The sequence below is a fragment of the Terrapene carolina genome, unplaced genomic scaffold, assembly GCF_002925995.2.
Source record: "Terrapene carolina triunguis isolate 2854851 unplaced genomic scaffold, T_m_triunguis-2.0 Scaffold23, whole genome shotgun sequence".
NCBI lineage: Eukaryota > Metazoa > Chordata > Testudines > Emydidae > Terrapene > Terrapene triunguis.
The window spans coordinates 18,536,394-18,558,212 of NW_020664374.1; the positions used below are offsets into that span (position 1 = coordinate 18,536,394).

The 21,819-nt window shown below is 41.2% G+C and overlaps 1 protein-coding gene across 2 annotated transcripts in view; it reads left to right on the forward strand.

Moving 5' to 3' along the window:
* Nucleotides 1-2,779: 2,779 nt before the first annotated feature.
* The window catches only part of LOC112108238 (serine/threonine-protein phosphatase with EF-hands 1), a 41,547-nt gene continuing 22,507 nt past the window's right edge, over nucleotides 2,780-21,819 (forward strand). The window contains exons 1-5 of one of the 2 annotated variants that reach the window (XM_026649787.1): nucleotides 2,780-3,020; nucleotides 5,464-5,591; nucleotides 7,441-7,501; nucleotides 15,108-15,286; nucleotides 18,227-18,341. In XM_026649787.1, coding sequence (XP_026505572.1) covers nucleotides 2,969-3,020; nucleotides 5,464-5,591; nucleotides 7,441-7,501; nucleotides 15,108-15,286; nucleotides 18,227-18,341 — 535 coding nt within the window. In that variant the 5' untranslated portion in view covers nucleotides 2,780-2,968. The remainder of the gene's footprint in view (nucleotides 3,021-5,463; nucleotides 5,592-7,440; nucleotides 7,502-15,107; nucleotides 15,287-18,226; nucleotides 18,342-21,819) is intronic. The other variant, XM_026649781.1, reaches the window with a different exon arrangement.

Here is a 21,819-nt window from a genome sequence, read left to right on the forward strand (position 1 = left end):
CAGGTGCAGTTTTCCATTGCTATACTTTGGGTGCATCTCTACAAGGAGAACATAAACCATTTTAGTACATTTCTCTGGACTCTTGTTACTTCTCTCAGCAGAGGCAGGAGTATCTAATGGTTGAAAGATTTGAATGTTGCAGAGACCTCCAGGAGGATAAGAATGGATGTCACCACCCACTGGCAGCAGATGATCATCTAAAAGGTTTTCCCTTCCATGCCCTGGCCTGAGTCCAGATTCTGCTGGGTCTAGAATATTGGATTCAAGTAGATAAGCTTGCAGTTGGCCTTTGACTAGCTTCTCTGAGCTTGCTCAGGAACAGGTTTGACACTGGTGTTTCCAGGGTGGGTTGCTTCAGAATCATTCAGATTTTTGCATGTTTGAAGGAGGAAGAGACGGTTCCTTTCCTGAAGACGGCATTGGCTATTTCAGTCAGGAGTGGCAACAGTTGCTCATGCCTGTCTTACACTAGTCAGGAAGGGCATAAGTTGGATTCACAGGTCTTGGGTCAAGACTCTTTAGGGTGTCTAGTACTTCTCAGTGAGTGAATGTACTGAACTCTTGGAATGCAGGTGGGCTGTTCGGTGGCAAAGCGGATCCATGCTGTTTGAGAAACCGTCCTGAATGTGCTTGTGCATGAACTTTTCAGCAAAATAGAATGATGGTTCTTCACAGTGCTTGGTGCTCAGCTTGGATGCAGGGTGTAGGCATTCATAATGGATGAAGCAGCTCCTTCAGGTTGGATTTGGCAGCTTCCGTGGAGGCTGGTAGGAAGACCAGGACCAGGATCAGTGTAGGTTTGGAAGAATTCTGTGTTTCAGCCTTCATTTTCCATCATTGGTGCTCAAGTTTCTGCCTCTCTCTCTTTCATCTGGCACAGAGGTGTCTGAAAACCAAGGAGACAATGGGGAGGAATGGGCCATTTGGGGGAGACTATGTCAGTGTTTGAGGCTAGTATACAATGATGATGATTCACAGATCCTTAACAACTTGTCCTGTGGGTGGAGTGCTGCACTCCTTTAGCAGTTTGATGGAGTCGAAGAGCCTTGATGGTTGAATCAGGGTTGTATGGGTCTTTCTTGATACCTGGGAGCCGGGAGAGCTCTGATTAGTTCCTTAGTGAGATGATGGTCTGTCCAAGATGAAGGCTGGGTTATGATGTCCTCGATATTGACATCTAATTCTAAAACCAGGACCTAGGTGTGATTGGCTGTGCCAGTTGGACCCATAATGGCCTGTGAACATCCTAGGGAGGCAAGTTAGGAGATGGTGTTCAGTGCAGTGAACACTGCTTAGAGCAAAGAGAGAAGCTGAATGAGTGCAGACATTAAAGCTGTTGTTTTCCTCAAAGTGAATGTTAACATCACTTGTTCAGTGTTTCACGATAAACTCATCCAGAGCACTGGAGTTACTAGAAAAAACCCTCCTCTCTGTGAAGCATGCTCTATGTCACTGACTTCAGAAGCTGGGCAGTTGCAAGACCGGCGTAGATTTTTAAAGCATACTTTTGTCTTTTGTAGGAGTATTTCGGGACTACAAAAAATGTTGCAACAGCAGTGTCCTAGTTTACGGTCTTGCAAATACAGTAACTTTATAGACTGCACTAGTTAGTATAACATTTTTGCCTTTATCTGCCTCTTCATGCCTTTTATCTCATTTATCATAACAGTAAAATAGACGCAAAAGAGCACTATTCAAGCATTTGTTCTATTATTTATGTAGTCACATTTAGGTTGGCTGGAGAGAGTGTTTTGCTTTTTGTTTTGAAACCTTTTGAAAGGATATTAAATATAATGTACACAATAATTTAGCCGTGCAGTCTGTGCTACAGACTCATACATAACCGTAGGAAAGAGAAGTAAAAGTATGATCAGATAAGGTGTTCAGGCTAAAATAAACCCCAACAATCGTAAAGCTCTATAGAATTGTGTAGCACTCCAAACATTTCACCAAATTTATTTTACAGTGAAATTCACTAATTTGAAGTCATTGACTAGGAGACATGTTGCAAATTTGTGAATGATGTGAATTAGTGAGTGGATGAACAAACACAAAGAAAAACCCAGAAAACTGCATTATAAAATGTACTTTGTTCATTTATTTGACAAAATTAGTTTAGTTTTGTTATCATGACTCATAGTAAATGTGCTGTAGTACATTTAGTAAAAATAAGTGAATTCTTATTATGAGACACCTCACTACAGCATCGTATCTGCTACTTAAACTTTGCAAGGGGTCACCTTGTATTGTGTTCAAGTGAATTTGAGATTTGATATTAACTAAGTGTACATTAAAGAGCTTCTTCTGTACTCAGAAGAACTGGTAAACAGCATTATGATGTGATGAGAGACTAAGTGCAGTGTACTGGTAAATGGTAGGGTGAGTCATCTTAAAATTTATTTTGTTGGTTTAACAGTTGCAGTATCATTTCCCTTTAATTTTAAATTCTTTAAGTTCTGATGCACTACTTTTCAAATCACAATAACAAAAGTAATTTCTCTGTAGTTTCCTGTCACTGGTAATAAAGCTTTCAATAGCTCACTGGTACATATTGCTTTTCAGCCAGTATGTAGCATTTTATTCAGAAGAGGAAACTTTATTTATAGATGTTCATCTGACCCTAATGCAGGCAACAGCAATGGGAGGCTACTGCTGCTGAGTTCTCGAAAATAACCCTACATTGTTTGTTAGGTTCAGTTTCCACATCACATGACATACAGTATTTCATAACGAGCTTTAATGATCTCTGCTGAGTTGCACGGTAGAGTCTATGCTATTAACCACTTTCTTTTTTATTACCTCCCCTACTCCTCTTCCTCATTAGAGCTAATAACAGGAGTGAATCAGCTTGGGGTGGTTCATTGCATCATAAGTGGAACATAAAGGAAATGCTTGTAACACGGTTGGATGAGAAAAACCCATTGCCTATGAAGAGAAATTAAATTGATAGACAGTCTGTACTAGAGCCATGGGATGTGGCACTTCTGTGACTGGGAGTCGGGCAAAAAAGTCAGAGAGAGGTAGGTGCTGTGCCTGTGTCATTTGTTAGCCTTGTTATCCTCTGTTAACAATGAAAGAGAATTAAAGGGTTGCACTCCCCCCCCCCAATCCTGTTTTCAAGTAGTAGCTTAGATTAAATTCTGTTTTAAATGCTCTCTTTTAGAGGATGTCTGACTTTTAAATATTGGTTAAGGCAGAATGACTCTATTACTTAAAAAGAAACTGAAATCAAACAGAGCTACCTCAGTGATGGTCAGATTCAATAATTGCACTACAGAATGATTAGTCTGCAAAACAGTGTTTTGTTTAATTTCTTGCTTAATGTCAGTTAGTCTGTTGGTTGACAAATCTCTTCAGTACTTGGGTAAAAATTCTGTTAAAAGTTAATGCCGGCATTTTCCTTGTTCAAAAAATAGGTCACACAGTGGTATATGCCAGTGGTGTTTAGCATAGAGCTAGAATGTGCCTAGCCTTTGCACGGTGCTCCTGGGGATGGCTCGATTTCCCCTTCACATGCCTTGCACAAGCGTTATTATTATTTGCATTATAATAGTGCGGAAAGACTCAATCAGGAAGCAAAGCTTCATGGTGCTTGGTGCTGTAGATACACATAGTAAGAAACAGTCCCTACCCTGAAGAGCTTGTAGTCTGCAAAACAGAATGGGGAGGGGAGGATTTTCTGCTCATTTTACAGTTGAGGAACAGGGTCACAGATTTTAAATGACATGCTCTCCCTCTTTTGCTCACTAGTTTAATACCCTGCACTGAATACTTGTAACACTCAGTGTCTGGTGCTGAATGGGATTAGCCCATTAGTAATAGGGTTACTTTAAGTTCTGGTTAAAATGTAACATTATCTTTAACCATTACCTAGGCAATAAGCTCTCAACAGGACTGCCTTTTGTATTTGTACAGTGGCTAAAGGGATCATGGTCCATGACTGGGACTTCTAGGTGTTATGGTAATACAAATAATTATAACTACTTGATGCAGTCCCTTTAATGATCAGGGGTGGGGATGGGGAGAGGAGAATGGGAAAAGCTATTGATTGTGTAGACATCCCTCAGTTAGGTATGTGGAAAAAATCACTGCCCAACCAACATAGCTATGCCGGCAAAAGTCCTAGGCTATGGCTACACTACAGAGCTTACGTCAGCGCAGCGGCATCAGGGCAGCTGAACCGCAGCTAGTGCAGATGGTCTAAGCTGGTGGGAGACAGTTCTCCCTTTGACTTCATTTCTCCAGCCCCCACAAGCGGCCCTAGCTATGTCAGCATGAGATGCTCTCCTGCCGACAGGGCACTAGCCACACCGGTGCTTAGGTCAGTGTAACTTACGTCACTCAGGGCGGCGGCTTATTCACACCTCTGAGCGACACAATTTATACCAACCTAAGCTGCAGTGTGTACATAGCCCTAGTGTAGATGCGGTTATTCCGGCAAAAAAGTCATTTTGCTGGTCTATCTTATTTTGTTCAGGGAACTGGTATAAACTATACTGGCAAAAGGACTCTTATGTGTCTCCACTAGTACTCCTGGGGGAATTCTGTGCTATTGCACAGTGCAGATTTTTTCAGAAATTAATGTTTTTTGTGCAGAATTTCCTTTCTCCCACAAAAATGGGCTGCAGTGGGCTGCCACTAGCGGCCGCTGGACCCTGCTGAGCCCAACTCGCACATAGAAGACACTGCCGGGGAGGAGGGGAAGGAGGAGGAGGAGCTGGAGGGTTTCCAGCAGCTGCAGTTCCTCGCACGCCCTGAGGGAAGGAGAGGGCGATGTGCCAGACATGCCAACCCCATGGAAAAAATGCAGAAATTGGGCTTGTTTTTTTGGCTTAATTGGCTTGTGAGTTGCTTGTTGGCTAGTTTTTGACTTGTAGCTTGTTGCTTGTTTGGCTTGTTGCTTCTTTTTTTTTTTTTTTGGTTTTTGGCAAGCAGGTGCAAGGGGGGGGGGGAGGGGGAGAGAGGCAGGGGTGCTCAGCGGCCCCACCACAGTCCCAGACTGCACGCCGGGGGGATCTAGGCACATAGAGTGTTGGGGTTCTTAGGGATTGGCTTGTTTTGGCCTTGTTTTGAAAGAGGGTTGGCTTGATTTTTGGCTTACTGTGAAAGTCGGGGGGCTTATTTACCGCATGAGAGTTGGCAACTGTGCAGTGCGTAGGAAACTCCACCATGCAAGCCTGGGACTGAGCATCAGGCTGTTCTCCCTCTGGATCCCTGGGCTCTGGGGGATAGAGGGCCAGGTGTCTGGGCTGGTGGTGGGGGCATGACTGGGCTCTGGGGAAGAGGGGTGCGGGTATCTGGGCTGCAGGGGACCCCACAGCTGGACTCTGGGGGAGAGAGGTGTGGGTATCTGGACGGAGCTCTGGGGAGGAGGGAGTGTGGAAACTTAACGCCTTTCTGTTTTCACAGTAGCTGCACAGTAACTTCGTTTCATTGCATTTTTGTGTCTTTGTATTTTGGCAGCAATTAAAGCAGCTATCCTCATTCAGAGGTGGTATCGGTGTTACATGGCCCGGCTGGAGATGAGGCGGCAGTATGCTCTTAGCATCTTTCAGTCAATTGAATATGCTGAAGAACAAGCTCAGCTACAGGTCTGTACTCCTGGGTTGTTATGGTGAAACATGAAGGCCACACTGTCCAGAAATGTATCCCTAAGCTGCACAAACAAAATAGATAACTGCATGTGTGGATTGCAACTTCCGAGTTGCGTGCCACCTGAATTTTTTGTGTATCCAATTTCCTGATTTACTTAAAAATAGGAATGTGGAAATTGCCATACCAGACTGGATCACTGTTCCATCCAGTGCAGTAACCTGTCTCTGACAGTGGCCAGTATCAGACGCTTCAAAAGAAGATGCATGACCCCTGTAATTAAAATAATGGAATAACATGCTTATAGGGGAAGTTTCTTCCTAACCCTCCACCAGTTAGAGGTTACTTTATGCCCTGAAGCAGGAGGGATTATATTACTTGTATGTTTACAAAAAAAACCCTATCTAATCCCGTGGATGTTTTGGATGCTTACCAAAAAGTTCAGTTTATTTAGCTTTTTGCCTGTAATTCGTTTGTTTGTTAACTGAGGAAGGAGGATGGTTTTGTAATTAAGGCTCTGGACTGTGACTAAGGAGACTTGGATTTTGTTCCTGGCTCCGCCACAGATTTCCTGTGTGATCTTGGGCAAGTCAAAAATTAAAATAGCAGTAAACTAGCATAAAATATTTCCTTTCTCACACTCTAGTTTGTCAGTGCTTCAGGGCAGATACTATCTCTCACTATTTGTACAGCATCTAGCCCAATAGGGCTACTGTAATACAAACAAATAATCATCCTAATCAACATTTTAAAGAGAGTGGAGGCAGTGGTGGATTATCCAATGGGCCCATGGGGCCTGTACCCGGGGGTCTGTACCTGGGGGGCCCCGAAAAAATGGGCATCCCAGCAGAAATCCGCCATGGGGCAGCAGAAACCGTGGGGCGGGCAGGGGAAGCCCCAGCTGCAGCCCTGGGACTGGAGTAGCTCTCTCTCTCCCTGCCATGGCCTCAGGGCTGGAGTAGCTCTCACTCCTCGCTGCAGACCCAGGGCTGAGGCGGGGGGGGACAGAGCTTCTCCAGTCTTGGGGCCACAGTGGGGTGGTGGTGGCAGAAAGGAACGAACAGGAGGAGGGGTCATGGGGGTGTGTGTGGAATGGGGTGGGGCCCTGGGTGGAATGGGGGTGGAGCTGCGGGCAGAAAGGGTGGGGCGGGGCCACCGTTCCATTGCTGTGGCCTCCCCACTTGCTCTGGCCCAGGGTCCCAGGAGACCTTAATCCACCTCTGGGGTGTTCACTGACCTAACGTCAAGAACAAGGTGGAAAATTCTTTGCCACACATTTTTCTACATTTCTCACACTTTTCTTTAAAAATACGGTTTAATTTTTTGGTAAGCATTTTACATTTTTTAATAGTGTGTGTTTTTAAATGAATTCTTACAAAACATTATAAATGACTACAGTCAATATTATATGTCAACAGGCAGTGCTGGGTTTCAAAATTTGGTCCCTTTTTGTCAGTGGTGCAAGTGGAATCCATTTCTTACCGGTACTTGCACTGCTGCTTTTTGTTATTGTTTTATATGGTTTAATGATTCTCAGTTAATGTTCATTCTATTCTGAAAATGAACAGTATCAACAAGCTTTAAAGGAGTTTGTTGAATTCAATTAGTGTATGTTTATGAATCAGCGTGAGCCCACTAGCCTGCAGTAAGGAGGAAGGGGAAAGTTGCAATTCCTACAAAAGGACAAGGTTGCATTGTTATCATAAACGAGTGATACAGATCCAAGGTGCCTCTGTATCTTTCTATCTAAATGTCCCAATTAGAGGGAAAAGAGTAAAGAAAAATGAGAGACCATTAATGTTTGTGTGATCTCCTGAATTGATCAGTGTATTTTTTTTTCTTATTCAGCTGTCCAGTTTTTTTACATTCATGCTGGATCACTTTACTCATCTCAACGAGACTGATACAGGTAAGGATAAAAAAAAGTTTAATATGAAAATTCCAGTTTAAAACCAGACATTAGCAAGTGAATTGTCTATGTGATGCCTAGCTACATTCACATGATTGAAGCTTAGCTTGGAGCTTCCCATACACTGTAGTGAAAACTTGATCCTATAAATGCTGATTCTGTTAAATATATATACAGTAGATTGAACTGTATGAGATTCCAGTCAAACATATAAGTAGCTCCCAAAATGTATACAGTGTTTTATGCTACATTGTCTCCTTGAAGAGCTAGTCAATTGTTCTTGTGTTCTTACTGCTTGCAACCCTCCCACCCCCAATCTCTAGAAATATGTATTTTTCTAATTTGTAATGGAAAAGTCTCAAAAAGGAATATGCATTGACCAATACTGAGCAGATGTAACAAAGCACAGAGGTGTTCTCTATGGCGTCGTCTGAAATAGGCAAATATGGAGCATTTTTTAGTGTAATTTATTCTGGACTTTTACTGCAGAGCATTTTATGTGGGGCCAGTAGGAAGTTGTCTGGCTACATGAGTTTTTCCACATTTTTTAGCTAACCAGAGCTGCAGATGCAAAATCCAGTCCTTGTGGATATGACATGGATTTTTGACACTCCAGGGGGAATGCTTTGGTTTAATAAAACAATGACTGTATTATGTTTAGTCATACATTTAAAAAAATTGGGACAGATGCTTATAGATAACATTATCTTCTTAAAAATAGTTGTAATCACTGAACTCAGCTGGAACAGACTTGCCAGGGATACCTTGGATCCCTTTGCCATCCTATTTCTCTGATCCCTGTAGGAATGAGATATTCTGAAAATTAAAGGGAGCAGCCAACGAAGGAAGAAGCTGTAGAAGCAGAGGGTTGGAAGCCAGAGAAGATTCAGGAGGAAAGACCACAACAGGAATATACTGTAATTTCACTTTAGTAGAATCATGGAATTGGAAGGGACCTCAAGAGGTCATCTAGTCCAGTCCCCTGCACTCATGGCAGGACTAAGTATTATCTAGATCATCCCTGACAGATGTTTGGGTTAACTTGCTCTTAAAAATCTCCAGTGATGGAGATCCTATAACCTCTGTAGGCAATTTATTCCAGTGCTTAACCACCCTGACAGGAAGTTTTTCCTAATGTCCAGCCTAAACTGTCCTTTCTGCAATTCAAGTCCATTGTTTCTGGTCCTGTCCTCAGAGGTACCCTCCTCTTTGTAACAACCTTTTATGTACTTGAAAACTATTATCATGCCCCCTCTGTCTTCTCTTCTCCAGACTAAACAAACCCATTTTTTCCATCTTCCCTCATAGGTCATGTTTTCTAGACTTTTAATCATTTTTGTTGCTCTTCTCTGGACTTTCTCCAGTTTGTACACATCTTTCCTGAAATGTGGCATCCAGAACTGAACACAATACTCCAGTTGAGGCCTAATCAGCACGGAGTAGAGTGGGAGAATTAGTTCTTGTGTCTTGCTTACAACACTCCTGCTAATACATCCCAGAATGATGTTTGCTTTTTTTTGCAATAGTGTTACACTGTTGACTCATATTTAGCTTGTGGTCCACTATGACCCGCAGATCCCTTTCTGCAGTACTCCTTCCTAGGCAGTCATTTCCCATTTTGTATGTGTGCAGCTGATTGTTCCTTCCTAAGTGGAGTACTTTGCATGTGTCCTTATTGAATTTCATCCTATATGACTGAAGTGAATAGTGCACAGGATTCAAGGAATACCAGAACCATTCAGAATGTGAACAATTAAAATGATGAAATTAAAATTTATATTAGGCTATGTCACAATGTTTTGCAACCAGCTCTAATAAGGCAACGACAGACTAGCCTTTGATCTTTAAAGTGTTTTGAGATCCTTGGATAAAAGTAGCCTTTGAAGTGCAAGTTCCACACAGAGCTACAGCTTGAAACTGACTTCTGTTAAACAAACATCAATTTGTTTAGAAGGTCTGAAGAGAGATAAGCAAGTCTGAACCTAGCTGTGTTAAGAAGGAGGCAGTGCTCACCCTACTGAGTCATAAAAGAATATGAAAGGTCACTTCTCTTTCATCTGGGCCAGCCATTGATTACTTCATTTAAAATGCATACAAGGCACTTTGATAGCAGAATAAAACCATCAAAAACCATAAGTGGTTCAGTGTTCTAATGGCAACAATTAGAAACCACAGTTCTTCTCTCTTAAACTGCCTAGCGTGCCTAATGTACAGTGCACTCTTCTTGAAGGAGAAAGTACATCTGAGCTATGCTCCAGGGCCAAGACGGAGAATAAGGTAGTCCTGCAATTAATTTTTCTACACAGTGCACTATGACAGATAAGTGCGGTCTGCGAATGATCGCTTTTCTTGTGGTTTTATAGGAGTAAAGTGGCTAACTCGAAGAAAATCTAATGAAGTTCATATCATCTACTAGTTATCTGTGCTAATGGTGTATTTCACTTCACCCTCTGAACCCAACTGAATCCAAAGTTTTTAGGATGATAGGTTAGCTTGGCTGTGCAGTTGCTTGTAAATCATGTCTGAGATGTCTCCCCTAACCAGCCTAGATAAATCTGTGTATATTGACCTTTCTTAGGTAAAGGTCTGATAAACACTTTAACTACATAGGGTGAAGTCATGGCTCACCTCTTGTGCCCACACAGAAGAGTAAGGGGGGTAAATTGCCCCTTATTTTCCCCGTGTGGTCTACCTGCATTAAGAGCAAATATTAGTTATAGTTAAAGACTGCCTTGGGAGGTTGTGGAAGCTCCTTCACTAGAGGTTTTCAAAAGGAGGCTGGATAGCCATGGTTTAGATGCAACAAATCCTGCATCTTGGCAGGGGGTTAGACTAGATGACCCTTGCAGTCCCTTTTAACCCTGTGGTTCTGTGATTCTTGGTCAAAAAACAAAAAGCTTTCATGATAAAGCTCAATTTTCACTCTCATATAGTTTTGAGAAAGTTGTATCTTTGGGGTTAAATGTTTGAGACTTGGTGCTTGCCCAAAGATAACTCTTTTTCTTGTTATTTTTTGAGTGTAAAAAGGTTTACCACTCTTACAATAGGAGAGACTAAAAAATACAAGCTTCCCTTAAAAAAAATCTTTTCAGGCATGGAAATCTTCCATCGGCATGGAAATAGTTCTCATTGAGAGGCAGCACGAGGCCTTGCACCAAAGGGAATTGGCTTAACTATATGCATGTTATAAGTGCTTGCATACTGAAAATGTGCAGTAGAGGGGTTTTTTTGTTTTGTTTTTTTTAATACGAAGCTTGTCAAATCAACATTTAGGCCTGGGCTGTACTAAAAAGTTAGGTCGACCCAGCTACATCGCTCTGGGGTGTGAAAAATCCATATCCCGAGCAGCATAATTAGGACAAGCTACGCCCCGGTGTAGACAGTGCTAGGTTGACAGAAGAATTCTTCCATCCACCTGGCTGCCCTCTCTGGAAGGTGGATTACCTAGGTGGACGGGAGGGATTCTACCATCAGTGTAGGTGGTGTCTACACTGAAGCACTACAGCAGTGCAGCTGCAATGCTGCAGCTGTGCTGCTTTACCATTTGAAGCGTAAACAAGCCCTTAGGCCCTGATTCAGCAAAGCATTTAGGCATGTGCTTAGCTTAAAGCATATACCTAAGTCCATCTCTATTTAGCAAAGCATTTAAGAACCTGACTTTACTGGGACTTAAGCAAGTATTTAAAATGCTTTTCTGAGCAGGGCTATTCTTAAGCAGGTACTTAAGTTCTTGCTGCCTTACGGAACTGACCTACTGTGAATGTGAGCATAGTGAACAAAGAAGCTGCAAATCAGCCTGGACAATTGTCCAAATGTTTTAGGAAGCCCAGGATCCGGTAAAAAGAATTCTGCTGCTGCTTTCCTCAACACATGTTCCTTTAACTTAGGGTAATAGAAACAAGGCTAAAAAGTCCTGAGTAGAGCTAGGCAAAATGTTTTAGATGAACTTTGCATTTTTCGGGGCTCCAAAACTATTTGCAGTTTGAGTCAATTTGACAAATAATTTCTGTTAAAAAAAAAATTTTTTTTTTTTTTTTTTTTAAAATGTTTTTGTTTCTGCCACGTTGAAACACTTCGTTTCAACTTTTTATACTGAAATATAAAAATATACCGCTCTGTTCTGAAATTTGACCAGGAAAAAAAACCAGAATGAAAAACACCTGAAAAAGACAGAATCAAAATGAAAAAATAAAAAAAATCTATTCAAGTTCACCAAACCATATCGATTGAAATGAAAAACTGGGGGAAAAAATTAGTTTGGGGCCAATCCGAAACATTTCTGTCAATTCACACAGTTTTGTCAAGTTTTTCAATTTGACAATTTTTCTTTAAAATCTTTTTATTTAAATCTAACTAATGTTTTTTCTGGATTTTTCTGGTCGAACTTTGAACTGAAACATGGCTTATTCGCTCCGCGCTAGCCAAGTTCCTCCCCAAGAACTTCTGTATTGGACCCTTGTGAGAGTCTCAGTAAAAGCAGAGATTGCCTGTCCTGTTCAATAGTTCTATGTGCTGGAAAGAAGAGAGGGGTGGGGATCTTTGAAGGTCCTATAGACCCTGGTCTTTCTTATACTATAATTAAGCCCCCCAAAAATCTTCCTGGCTCATCACAGTGTAAGTTTACTTTCCTGGGTTTTTTTAATGTTTAAAAAAATTGTGATCACTTTCCACTTAATGCAATTGTCCTTTTGATTTGTTTTGCCAACAGCTATTTCTCATCTCCTCCTTCTCTTCCTGATGTCAGTGTAGTTTCAGCGTCACGAGCGAGATGCTTCATAACTGTGTAAATTGTTCACTTAGCAGTCTTGTTATTCTGGTGGTGTTTGGAGGTGATTTTTAAAAAGGTCTGTGGGAGGGAGCTGTAAAAGCCCTTTCAGCAGTATTAAAAAAAAAAAAAAAAAAAAAAAGGGTGTGTGTGGGGGGTGTGGGGGACTTTGTGAATGAACCTGCCCAGCCTTTCAGTCCACCCCCAGGATCTCTACCAGGAGAAAAGAAAATTAATTTTAAGCAATTGGCATAGCACATATTCTTGGTAATTTCCATCATTTAAATAAAAAAGTAACAGACTGTACTGTGTGGGAACACATTTTAAAAAAACTTAGATCGCCTTTGTGTTTTGTCTTAATCTTTTGGTCACATGCAGTGAGGAACTGGTTTATTTGGTATATGAAGAGCTATTCTTTATTGCATGTCACCTTGAAAGAGAGTTCTCCCCACTAGTCGAGAACACAGGATACTATACAGTTATTAATCCACGGCTAGATGTGTGTTTTTCAGTGATGCACATCCCTGCATGCTGGCTTAGGGTGGGGCTCTGATTTGCATAATTATTCTATGTTTATTTTTCAGTATAAGCTCAGTAATTATGTAAATCTCCCTACTCTGGCCCCTATAAATCCCTGCTCTGATTGGTTACTGTTCTTAGAATTCCTCGTCCATATGCCCACAGCAAACATAGATTCCTCAATTTCTGACCTGATTCCCTGCCTGTCACCCCATGCAATCCCCAGCGAATCAATAAAATTTAATTTTAAAATGGAATTGCTCTAAAGTGGGGGTAGGGGCTGGGATAAGCCAGCCCTTTAGAAGGAGCAGAAGGAGACATTGCAAAGCCTGAGATTAGGCATGGAGACAGAGTGGGCATAGTGGTAAGAAGATGGAATGGCTAGGTTTGTCAGAGCCCTGGATGGGGAGCTGTGAGGACAGGAGCCAATCAGAGCATAGAAGCGAGAGAATGGAGAACCCATTTCAGTGTCCTATCTTCAAGATACTCCCTGCTAACTTGATAGTAACTATAGCCTGAGCTATTCTCCTCGGGCTTGTCAGTGAGAGATGGTGTGCACACTGGTTGGGATGATCCGGTCACTGTGCTTTTCATGGCAAAATTGATTCCATGTAGGTAGGCCCTTGGAGTCTGTTTAACCTCGATTTGGTTATTACCCTGTAAAGAGGAAGGCACTCGTAAGTTATTGACTAGTCGGTCAGTTATGGATCATTCTGTAAGATGGTGACGTGCACTCAGCTCCCATTGCAGTCCGTGGAAATTGGGAGTGCTCAGCACCTTGTAGGCTAAAGCCCTTAGCGTTGCTGCTTGATGCTTTGCTCCAGTTAGATTGACTTAGACCCAGGGTTTGAATGGGGTAAGCATTTAAGAAGGAAATTGTTCCTTTCTGTTCCTTCAGATAACACTTCTTATTTTGAACTTTCTTCAGTTGCTGGCCGAGTTGAACTTCTATCTATATGATGGCATTGTATTCATTATGAATGATATAAAATATGTATGTGAATGCAAGAAGGATTCAGCTGCTGTGAGTTTTATTTTGCATCCAGTTCTTCGGCTATGATGATAAATAATAAATAAACCCTTTTTTATGAATTTCAGATCAAGTCTAATCAGGGTTATGAAAAAAATTAAGCTCAACTACAAGAAAACAAAAGCTGTTTAAAAACTGGAACCTCACAAGAGCAACACCATAGCTCGACCTGAGCAACCACTACAATGTTTTTAATAAGGATCTTGCTGCTAGCTGGTTCTCAGTCTGCCCAAGCAATGAGGCAGACCAATGATGTGCAAAAGCAAACACTTCAGTGCCCTACATACTCATGTATAGACGAGTGTAGATAAAAAGAACCCTGAATTGAAGCAATTAGAAATATTTCCACCTTCTCCACACTCCACGAAGAATAGGAGAACAAACTATGTTTCTTTCTTCTGCCACACTTATACTTGCTGCAGTTCAGGCAATAGTTTTATGACAGCTGGCCACGCGGGGACATTGCGTCTCAGCTCTAGTGAAAATGGTGATATTGAAACACCATTGCTGGCACACGGCTGTGAGAGAATAGGGTTTGTTTGCTTGAGGCCTGGGCTACACTAGAAAATTAGGTCGGTTTAACTACATCGGTCTGGAAAAATCCACACCTCTGAGCTGCGTAGTTAAGCCAGCCTAAGTCCCCATGTAGACAGCACTAGGTCGATGTAAGAATTCTTCCGGCGACCTAACCTACCGCCTTTCAGGGAGGTGGATTACCTACGTCGGTGGGAGAACCCCTCCCATCGGTGTAGGTAGCGTCTGTGCTGAAGCGCTGCAGTGACGCAAATTGTGCTGCTGTAGTGTTTTGAGTGTAGACAAGCCCTAAATCTTCAGTGAGCTTTTGGCATTTCTCATATATAGGAAAGTAACTACAACAAAACTAATTGGCTTTAAACCCCATTAAAAGTTTAACGTTACATTGTTGTAAACAGGTGAAGGAGCTATTGATGTTTGACAATAAAGAAGGAGCTATCGATCATTAACAATAAACTTCAAATCTATGTTGGGGGAAGGCGGATTGGATAGCTAAATATCTCCTAATCTAGAATTACAGGCTGTGGTTGAAAAATATTTTGCAGCAATGTTCAACCTGACTTTAGACACTGTATTTTTTTTATTTTATTAATCAGAGATAATTGTTGGAAAGTTGTAGTTGATCCACAAACTAATGGCAGGAACTAATTAACCACTTTATTATAGCAGTATAAATACCAGTGATTAATGTGCGTTCAGAACTTGTGTTGCCTTCCAAGATGAGACTTTCTACATTGTCTTCCTCCCTCCCTTTCTAGATTTCATTTATCAATTTTTCAATAGTCCCAGTGATTTTAATACCGCAGGTTCAGATGTGCAATTACTAGAATATGAGCGGACGATAGAGGTCCCAGACTCCTACCATGGACCTCGGCTGTCATTTCCCCTGACTGTTGCGGACACTAATTCGCTTCTTCATGCTTTCAAGGATCAACAGGCAAGTTAGGAGTTGGGACTGTATTGGTTTTAGACTATGACTATCATGACTAAATTTAAAGTAATGTCAAAAGTTGTTTGAAGACTAAATTATAGGGTCATAGAAACTAAGTGAACTAGGTGACGTAATACATCTTTCTACTCTTTCTGGCAATGCAGGATTATTCTCTGCTGTTCATTTACTCATTATTTGTTATGATCTAAAGTACTGAGCATGAGTCAAGAAGCTAGGAAAGCTGAAGTTAGCTCTGCTACTGACTCCCTTGTATGTGCTCTTGGGCAAATTCTTTGCCTGTTTGCCTCTGTTTCCCCATCTGTACAATGATGCTAATATTTACATTGTTGGGTGTTATGGGGAGTGATTAATTTGAAACTTTAAACTGCAGTTTCAGTGCTAACTATTAATAGTCCAGCCTAGTTTTAAATTTATTGAGTAAGTGGGGCTTCCAATATATATCTCGAGTGATGGATCTAGAAAGAGGAGCTGTGGTAAATAGAAGAGTAAATGAGCAAACACAGGCTTCATCTTTGAGCACCAACGTTCTTGCTCCCAAGTGGGAGTTAAGGCTCATTCTTTGATCAAAAGTTTTTTGGAGATGGGGTAATTAGCCTCTGTGAATTTGCCTCTCCCCGTACCACCTTCCAAAGCGGAAGTGGTTGAAAGTCTCCGTAGAATTTCAGGTGGATGGTGCACTGAGATGGCTATTTTTAAATGAAAAGACCTGCAATCATTGGATGACGGGATCATCCTAGACACTATTAACAAAGCAGGAAGTACAAGAAAGAAGGAATCTCAGTGGGAAAGTATTTTTGCAGCTGAGAGGAACAAAGAGATAGAATGGATGAGTTTTAAAGATTGAGAGTTTCATTCTCATGCTTACTTACTCCTGAGGGAGTTCTGTACCAAAAAATTAAAAATTCTGTGCACAATATTTTAAAATTCTGCATATTTTGTCAAAATAATGTGGGGTTTTTATGCAAAATGATCCACAATTACAGACCATCAGTCATGATTGAGAACAACATTCCAGGATGTGCAAAATAATTTGTCCCCATTTGCATGCAGTTTTGTAGAGAATTCTCGAGCACGAGAAGATGGTGGAGCCGATTTTGATGCATGATGTGAAGGCTGTTCACATCGTGCAAAAGAACAAATATCTCTTTGCCCTTTGGTAACTTCATCTGGACCTGGCTGGGTACTTTGGGAAGTGCTTGGTTCTGATTGTCCTGACATTTTATTGACTGCTTGGTAAATGTTTTATTTGCCTTCAAAGTCTTTTTTTTAATGTGTAAGTAAAATAAATCCTGAGCTGTAATCTAACCCCATTGTGCCACTTTGTCACAGAAAAAAGTGAGAAAGCACATAGTTTTCCTAGCTGAGGATTCCCTTACTGTCTTTTGTAATAAGGCTCCTTTATATCACCCTGGCAATGTAAAGGAGCCTTAAAATTTTTACAGATTTTATGCTCCTGGGGGAATTTACTGAGAATGGAAACAGTTAACTAACAATAGGAACATTAACAATGTCACTAGCAGGCAGGCTGCTACATTTCTGCCTCAGAGAACAAGATTAATTAACTATCAATAGCAACATTAACAATGTATTTTTTCACATCAAGAACTGTGTTTTATTTCAAACATTGGAACAGTTATGTAGGAATGCACAGAGCAGACTCTTATTCTTCCACACCTTATCCCCTCTCAAGCAAAAACTGAATGAATTTTCTATCAATCCAATGCTTGTTATCTGCTATAAAATGAGCCGCCAGGCAATTTAAAGGGATAGCATGGGCTGATTGCATTTCCAACCCAGGCAAAACAGCTGCTTGCTTTGTTGCAATGAAGGAACGTAGGCAGGCAGGCTGCTATATTTCTGCCTCAAGGGACAGAGCCTGCCTCATGCCTAACAACCCAAAGCCCTACCCCTCCACACCGGGTGCTCCACAGTAGCAAGGGTGAAGGACAGAGTCTCTCTTGCTTGTTCGCAGGCAGCCATGCCCAGCCCGTGATGGTGATTAATGTCTCCCATGAAGGCATGTATGCTCAGCCCCTCCTCTCCTCTCCCTCCCTGTGATTTGTGTCTCTGAGGGCTGCTCCAGGTGCTGGAACAGACGTGCCACATGGGCTAATGGGGAAGAGGCATGTGTCTCACTCAAATTTTTTCTGCGTGGTGGCACAGAAATCTGCGGACCATAAGAATTCTGCATCCATGCAGGTGCTCAAAATTCCATCAGGAGTAGCTTATATAGAAGAAGGCAGATTAACTATTAACTTTACAGCCCTGACTTTAGTTTTCTCTCTCTTGTTTTTTTTCTTTCTTTTGTACTTACTACTTGTTATTAAACTTTCACAGCTAAAAGGAAGTCTGTTTTTGTTATTTAACAATACTTAGCATTTGTATAGCCTTTATCTATTCAAAGAGCTATATTAAGTACCTATTAACCCCATTGTACAAGTGGGAAAACTGAGGCACAGGTGAAGTGACTTCCCCAAAGCAATTTACTGGAAAAGCTAGGATTAGAATTTGGGAGTTCTAAGACCCCATGCTCTGGGTATCCTTAAATCTCTGACTGCCAGAAGCTGGGACTGGGCAACAGGGAATAGAGCACTCAAAAAATTGCCCTATTCTGTTCATTCCCTCTGAAGCATCTGGCACCAGCCACTGTTGGAAGACAGGATACTGGGCTAGATAAACCATTGGTCTGACCCGTATGGCCATTCTTATGTTTTTATGAGTTCCTGATTCTTCATCCTAGACCATGCTGCCTGTAATTGTGTTTAGAAAGTAAATGTCTACTGTAAACAATCTTTAAATGGCAAGTACCTGTAGCAAACTTGTTGGTAGTGAGTGGGTCTCTGTGTTGGCAGAACTTTTATGAAGTAGTATGGTCTACATATATTTATAATATGCCTCCTTTGTCTCACCGCATTCCTTTCACAGCACCTTCATGCCCGCTATGTCCTACAGCTGCTACACGAAACCAAGAAACTCCTTAAACAGATGCCTAACATCATTCATCTGTCGACCTCCTACTCCAAGGAGATAACCATCTGTGGTAAGATGACCGTGCATATAGCTGGTTTTGGCCACAGGATGATATGGATATTCCTCACTGCAGCCATAACTGTAATTTTGTAGATGGTTTTAGAAAAGTGCAAATCTCCCCAAGCTACTACAACTCATGCTGTTGAGTCACCACTGGTATATTTTAAGAAAGCCAAAAACCTCCTCTCTTTTCCCCCCCTGTCAGATGTTGCTTGGTGAGTCAGTGTTAAAACACAGAACCTGCAGTATAGTAGGGATTGGGGTTTTTTTGGAAAGTTGCATAACCATATATAAAATGCCACCTAGTGTTGTCAACATTTACTTTCTGCATCACTGCTTGACTTTCATGTCCTTGAGAAAGGGAACTTTCCATCACATCTTGCTCAACAATAATTTCAGTAAGCGTTTCCCTGAGTTAAGGGGTAATGCTTAGGCTGTGCTCCTTCTTGGTCTATGCTTTGTATCAAATAAACAAAGAGACTAAAACTCTATGTTCAGTAAATCACGAGGAACTTCCTAAAATTTCAAAGTTGATGTAAAATTTCTTAATAGGGCTGAAGGGTATGAAACTCATTGTGACGGGGTCCCCAAGGTGCAACCTGGACTGTGGGACCGCTGAGCTCTCCAAAATCCACCAGCCTGGGATGTCTTTCACGCTGTGATGCTGATGTCAAGCTACCAACCTCTGATAGGCACTGCACATACACATTCCCGCAGCTTCCCAGCCTTGCACCCCAGAACTGTACCATTTTACACTGGCCAGATGCGGAAAGTGGACATGCACAGCCTTTGTAATCTGAACAGATTTCCCAAGCAGTTTAGACAAACTCACTGGTAAGGATAAAATGTACAGAAACTAGAATTTAAGTGATTATAAGTGGTAGGCATAAAGGTCAGAGATAGTTTCCTTAAGAAAATAAAAATAGAAACACACGTTCTAAATCCAAAACTTTTACTCTAAGCAAGAGTAGATGAACATCTTTTTTCCCCCCTGACAGATGGTACAAGCAGGTTACAGTTCCCCAAAACACAGACTGGACTCCCTTTGCAGCCTGAGATCAAACTTCCCCTGTTCAAAAACTTTGTCTCCCAGACATGCTTCCAGGTGCTGAGATTGGGGGAGAGGAGAGAGAAGCCAAGTGATAATGTAACTGTCTCTCTACTTTCTTCCAGCTTGCTGGAAAGATCTTTGCTGTGATGTGGGGACCAGGCAGTTCCCATTGATCAAGCAGTTTCCATTACATATCTGCCTTCTCTGGGAATCTCTGGGATAGTGGATTCTTTCTTGTTGGGTGTTGATGAGCCATTAATACTGTCTGGCAATTGACGGCTACTCTTTTGTTGTAACTGAAAGGCTGGTTATGGGTGTTCCCAACCTCACAACATATTTCAGTAACACACACATATAGCAATACTTCATAACTCCACATACAATGACAGGACATACAATCCAACAGGATATTAATGTTCAACAAATCAAGACTTTTAAAATGATACCTCACAAGGCATACTTTGTACAAAACATATCATAATTCTATCACCATAGTGAATATGGAGGTTCCAGGGTGCTACTTTGGGGTAGCACATGATGCCCCTATATTTCCCAGTTAATAAGATTAGAGTTATGGAGTATATGATAGAAACATCCTGCCATGGGTGTAGTCAGTACGCTGAAATTCACCATGTTTCAGGCCAAGTTCAGCCATCTTTACATTTAGTCGTACCTCACTCTGTGACTGCTGCCATTGATGGGGATGGCAGAATAAGGCCCTTGATTGACAACGTGCCTGCCTCTGGAATAGATTATATTGTATGTAACAACATGTGTAATAGCCTATTAAACTTTCTGCCTTCTAAACGGATTAATGTCATTATAGGGCTTAATCTTTCTTTACACAAGAAGTTAATTAATCTTCACATGGTGATGTAGTGTGACACAGGGAAGAAGTTTCAGAATGAAAAGTGCCTACCATCCATCCATTTTGATTATGCTGCCATAGATTGTAGATAAAAGGACAATAGAGCCTGGGTAGGGAGTTTTAGCTGCAAAACAGAATAGTAATGGCTATAGTAAATGACAACTATAACTTGTCCAAAGTTACTTACAATAATAAGTTGCTATTAAGTGTACAATGTTCATAAGAGTTGGTTGAGCATGTAATACAATTGCAAACAAGGGATTTTACATGCGCAGCTGTGCACCTAAATGAGGTCTTTTAGGTAAACTATTGTTCACTAGACTTAAAAAACCAAAACCAAAAATCTGAACCAAATACGCGTATGTTCACATTTGCTAACTGATCAGTACTCTCTTGCTAATCAATATACATGTATCCTCCTATTTGTAGCCTCATTTGCACTATTTAAGCAGCATAAAAGATGTCCCTTCCTGCCATTCAAATAAATAATGGCCTTTGAAACCAAAAAGATGTTTTGTAGCAGATGAAAGCCTAATTTTTACTGATGTTGAGACCAAAATATTAACTTAAAATAAGATTTCCTGCCTCCAGATCCCCTTTGAACTTCATACAGAAACTGAGGATTAAATATTATTCTGAAATATTTTCCTATCTGAACCCCATAGCCCATTGAAGTCTACGGGAGTGTTTAAATTGACTAAAATTGGCCTTGATTGAGGCTCTGACATAGTTGCATATATGTCCTATGAACAGAGTAAAAATGCCTCTGCTCACCCCATTTTTAATACTGATGGTGAAAGGATGAAATCATTGAGTATATTTATGTAAATTTGGAAGACTTTTTTTTATGTTTATTTGGATGATGCAATACAAGTTAATAGCCTGATTCTGGCTCCCCTTCTCATCCAGGGGAAATTCACTCCTATGCAGAGGGGACCTATGCACCAGTTAAATTCAACTTAGTCTACTTTGAAGACTTAAAGTAGTGCAGGATCCCTTTACACAGGGATGAATTCTTCCTGTTGAATAGTACTGTATACTATTCCACAAGAAACCCCCCTGACAGAGCTAAAACTGGGATTATTGGTGCATCTTGTTCTTGGAAAGATTATTTATACTCTCTCTGCCCATCCCCACCCGTAACAGCCAAAATCTGGTACAGAATTAGACAAATAAAACAGATGCTATATAATATATGTCAGATAACAAGGTGATTTAAAAAAATAGTATTTTAAAATCCCAATAATTTACATGTGAGCATACCATTAATTTAGTTGCCCAATTAAGCATGGCCATCTGCTTAAGTGCCAGCGTGCACTTACGGTTGGATATTAGGAAAAACTTTTTCACTAGGGGGGTGGTGAAGCACTGGAATGGGTTACCTAGGGAGGTGGTGGAATCTCCTTCCTTAGAGGTTTTTAAGGTCAGGCTTGACAAAGCCCTGGCTGGGATGATTTAGTTGGGAATTGGTCCTGCTTTGAGCAGGGGGTTGGACTAGATGACCTCCTGAGGTCCCTTCCAACCCTGATATTCTATGATTCTATGATAGGTATGCTAAACACTTATTTC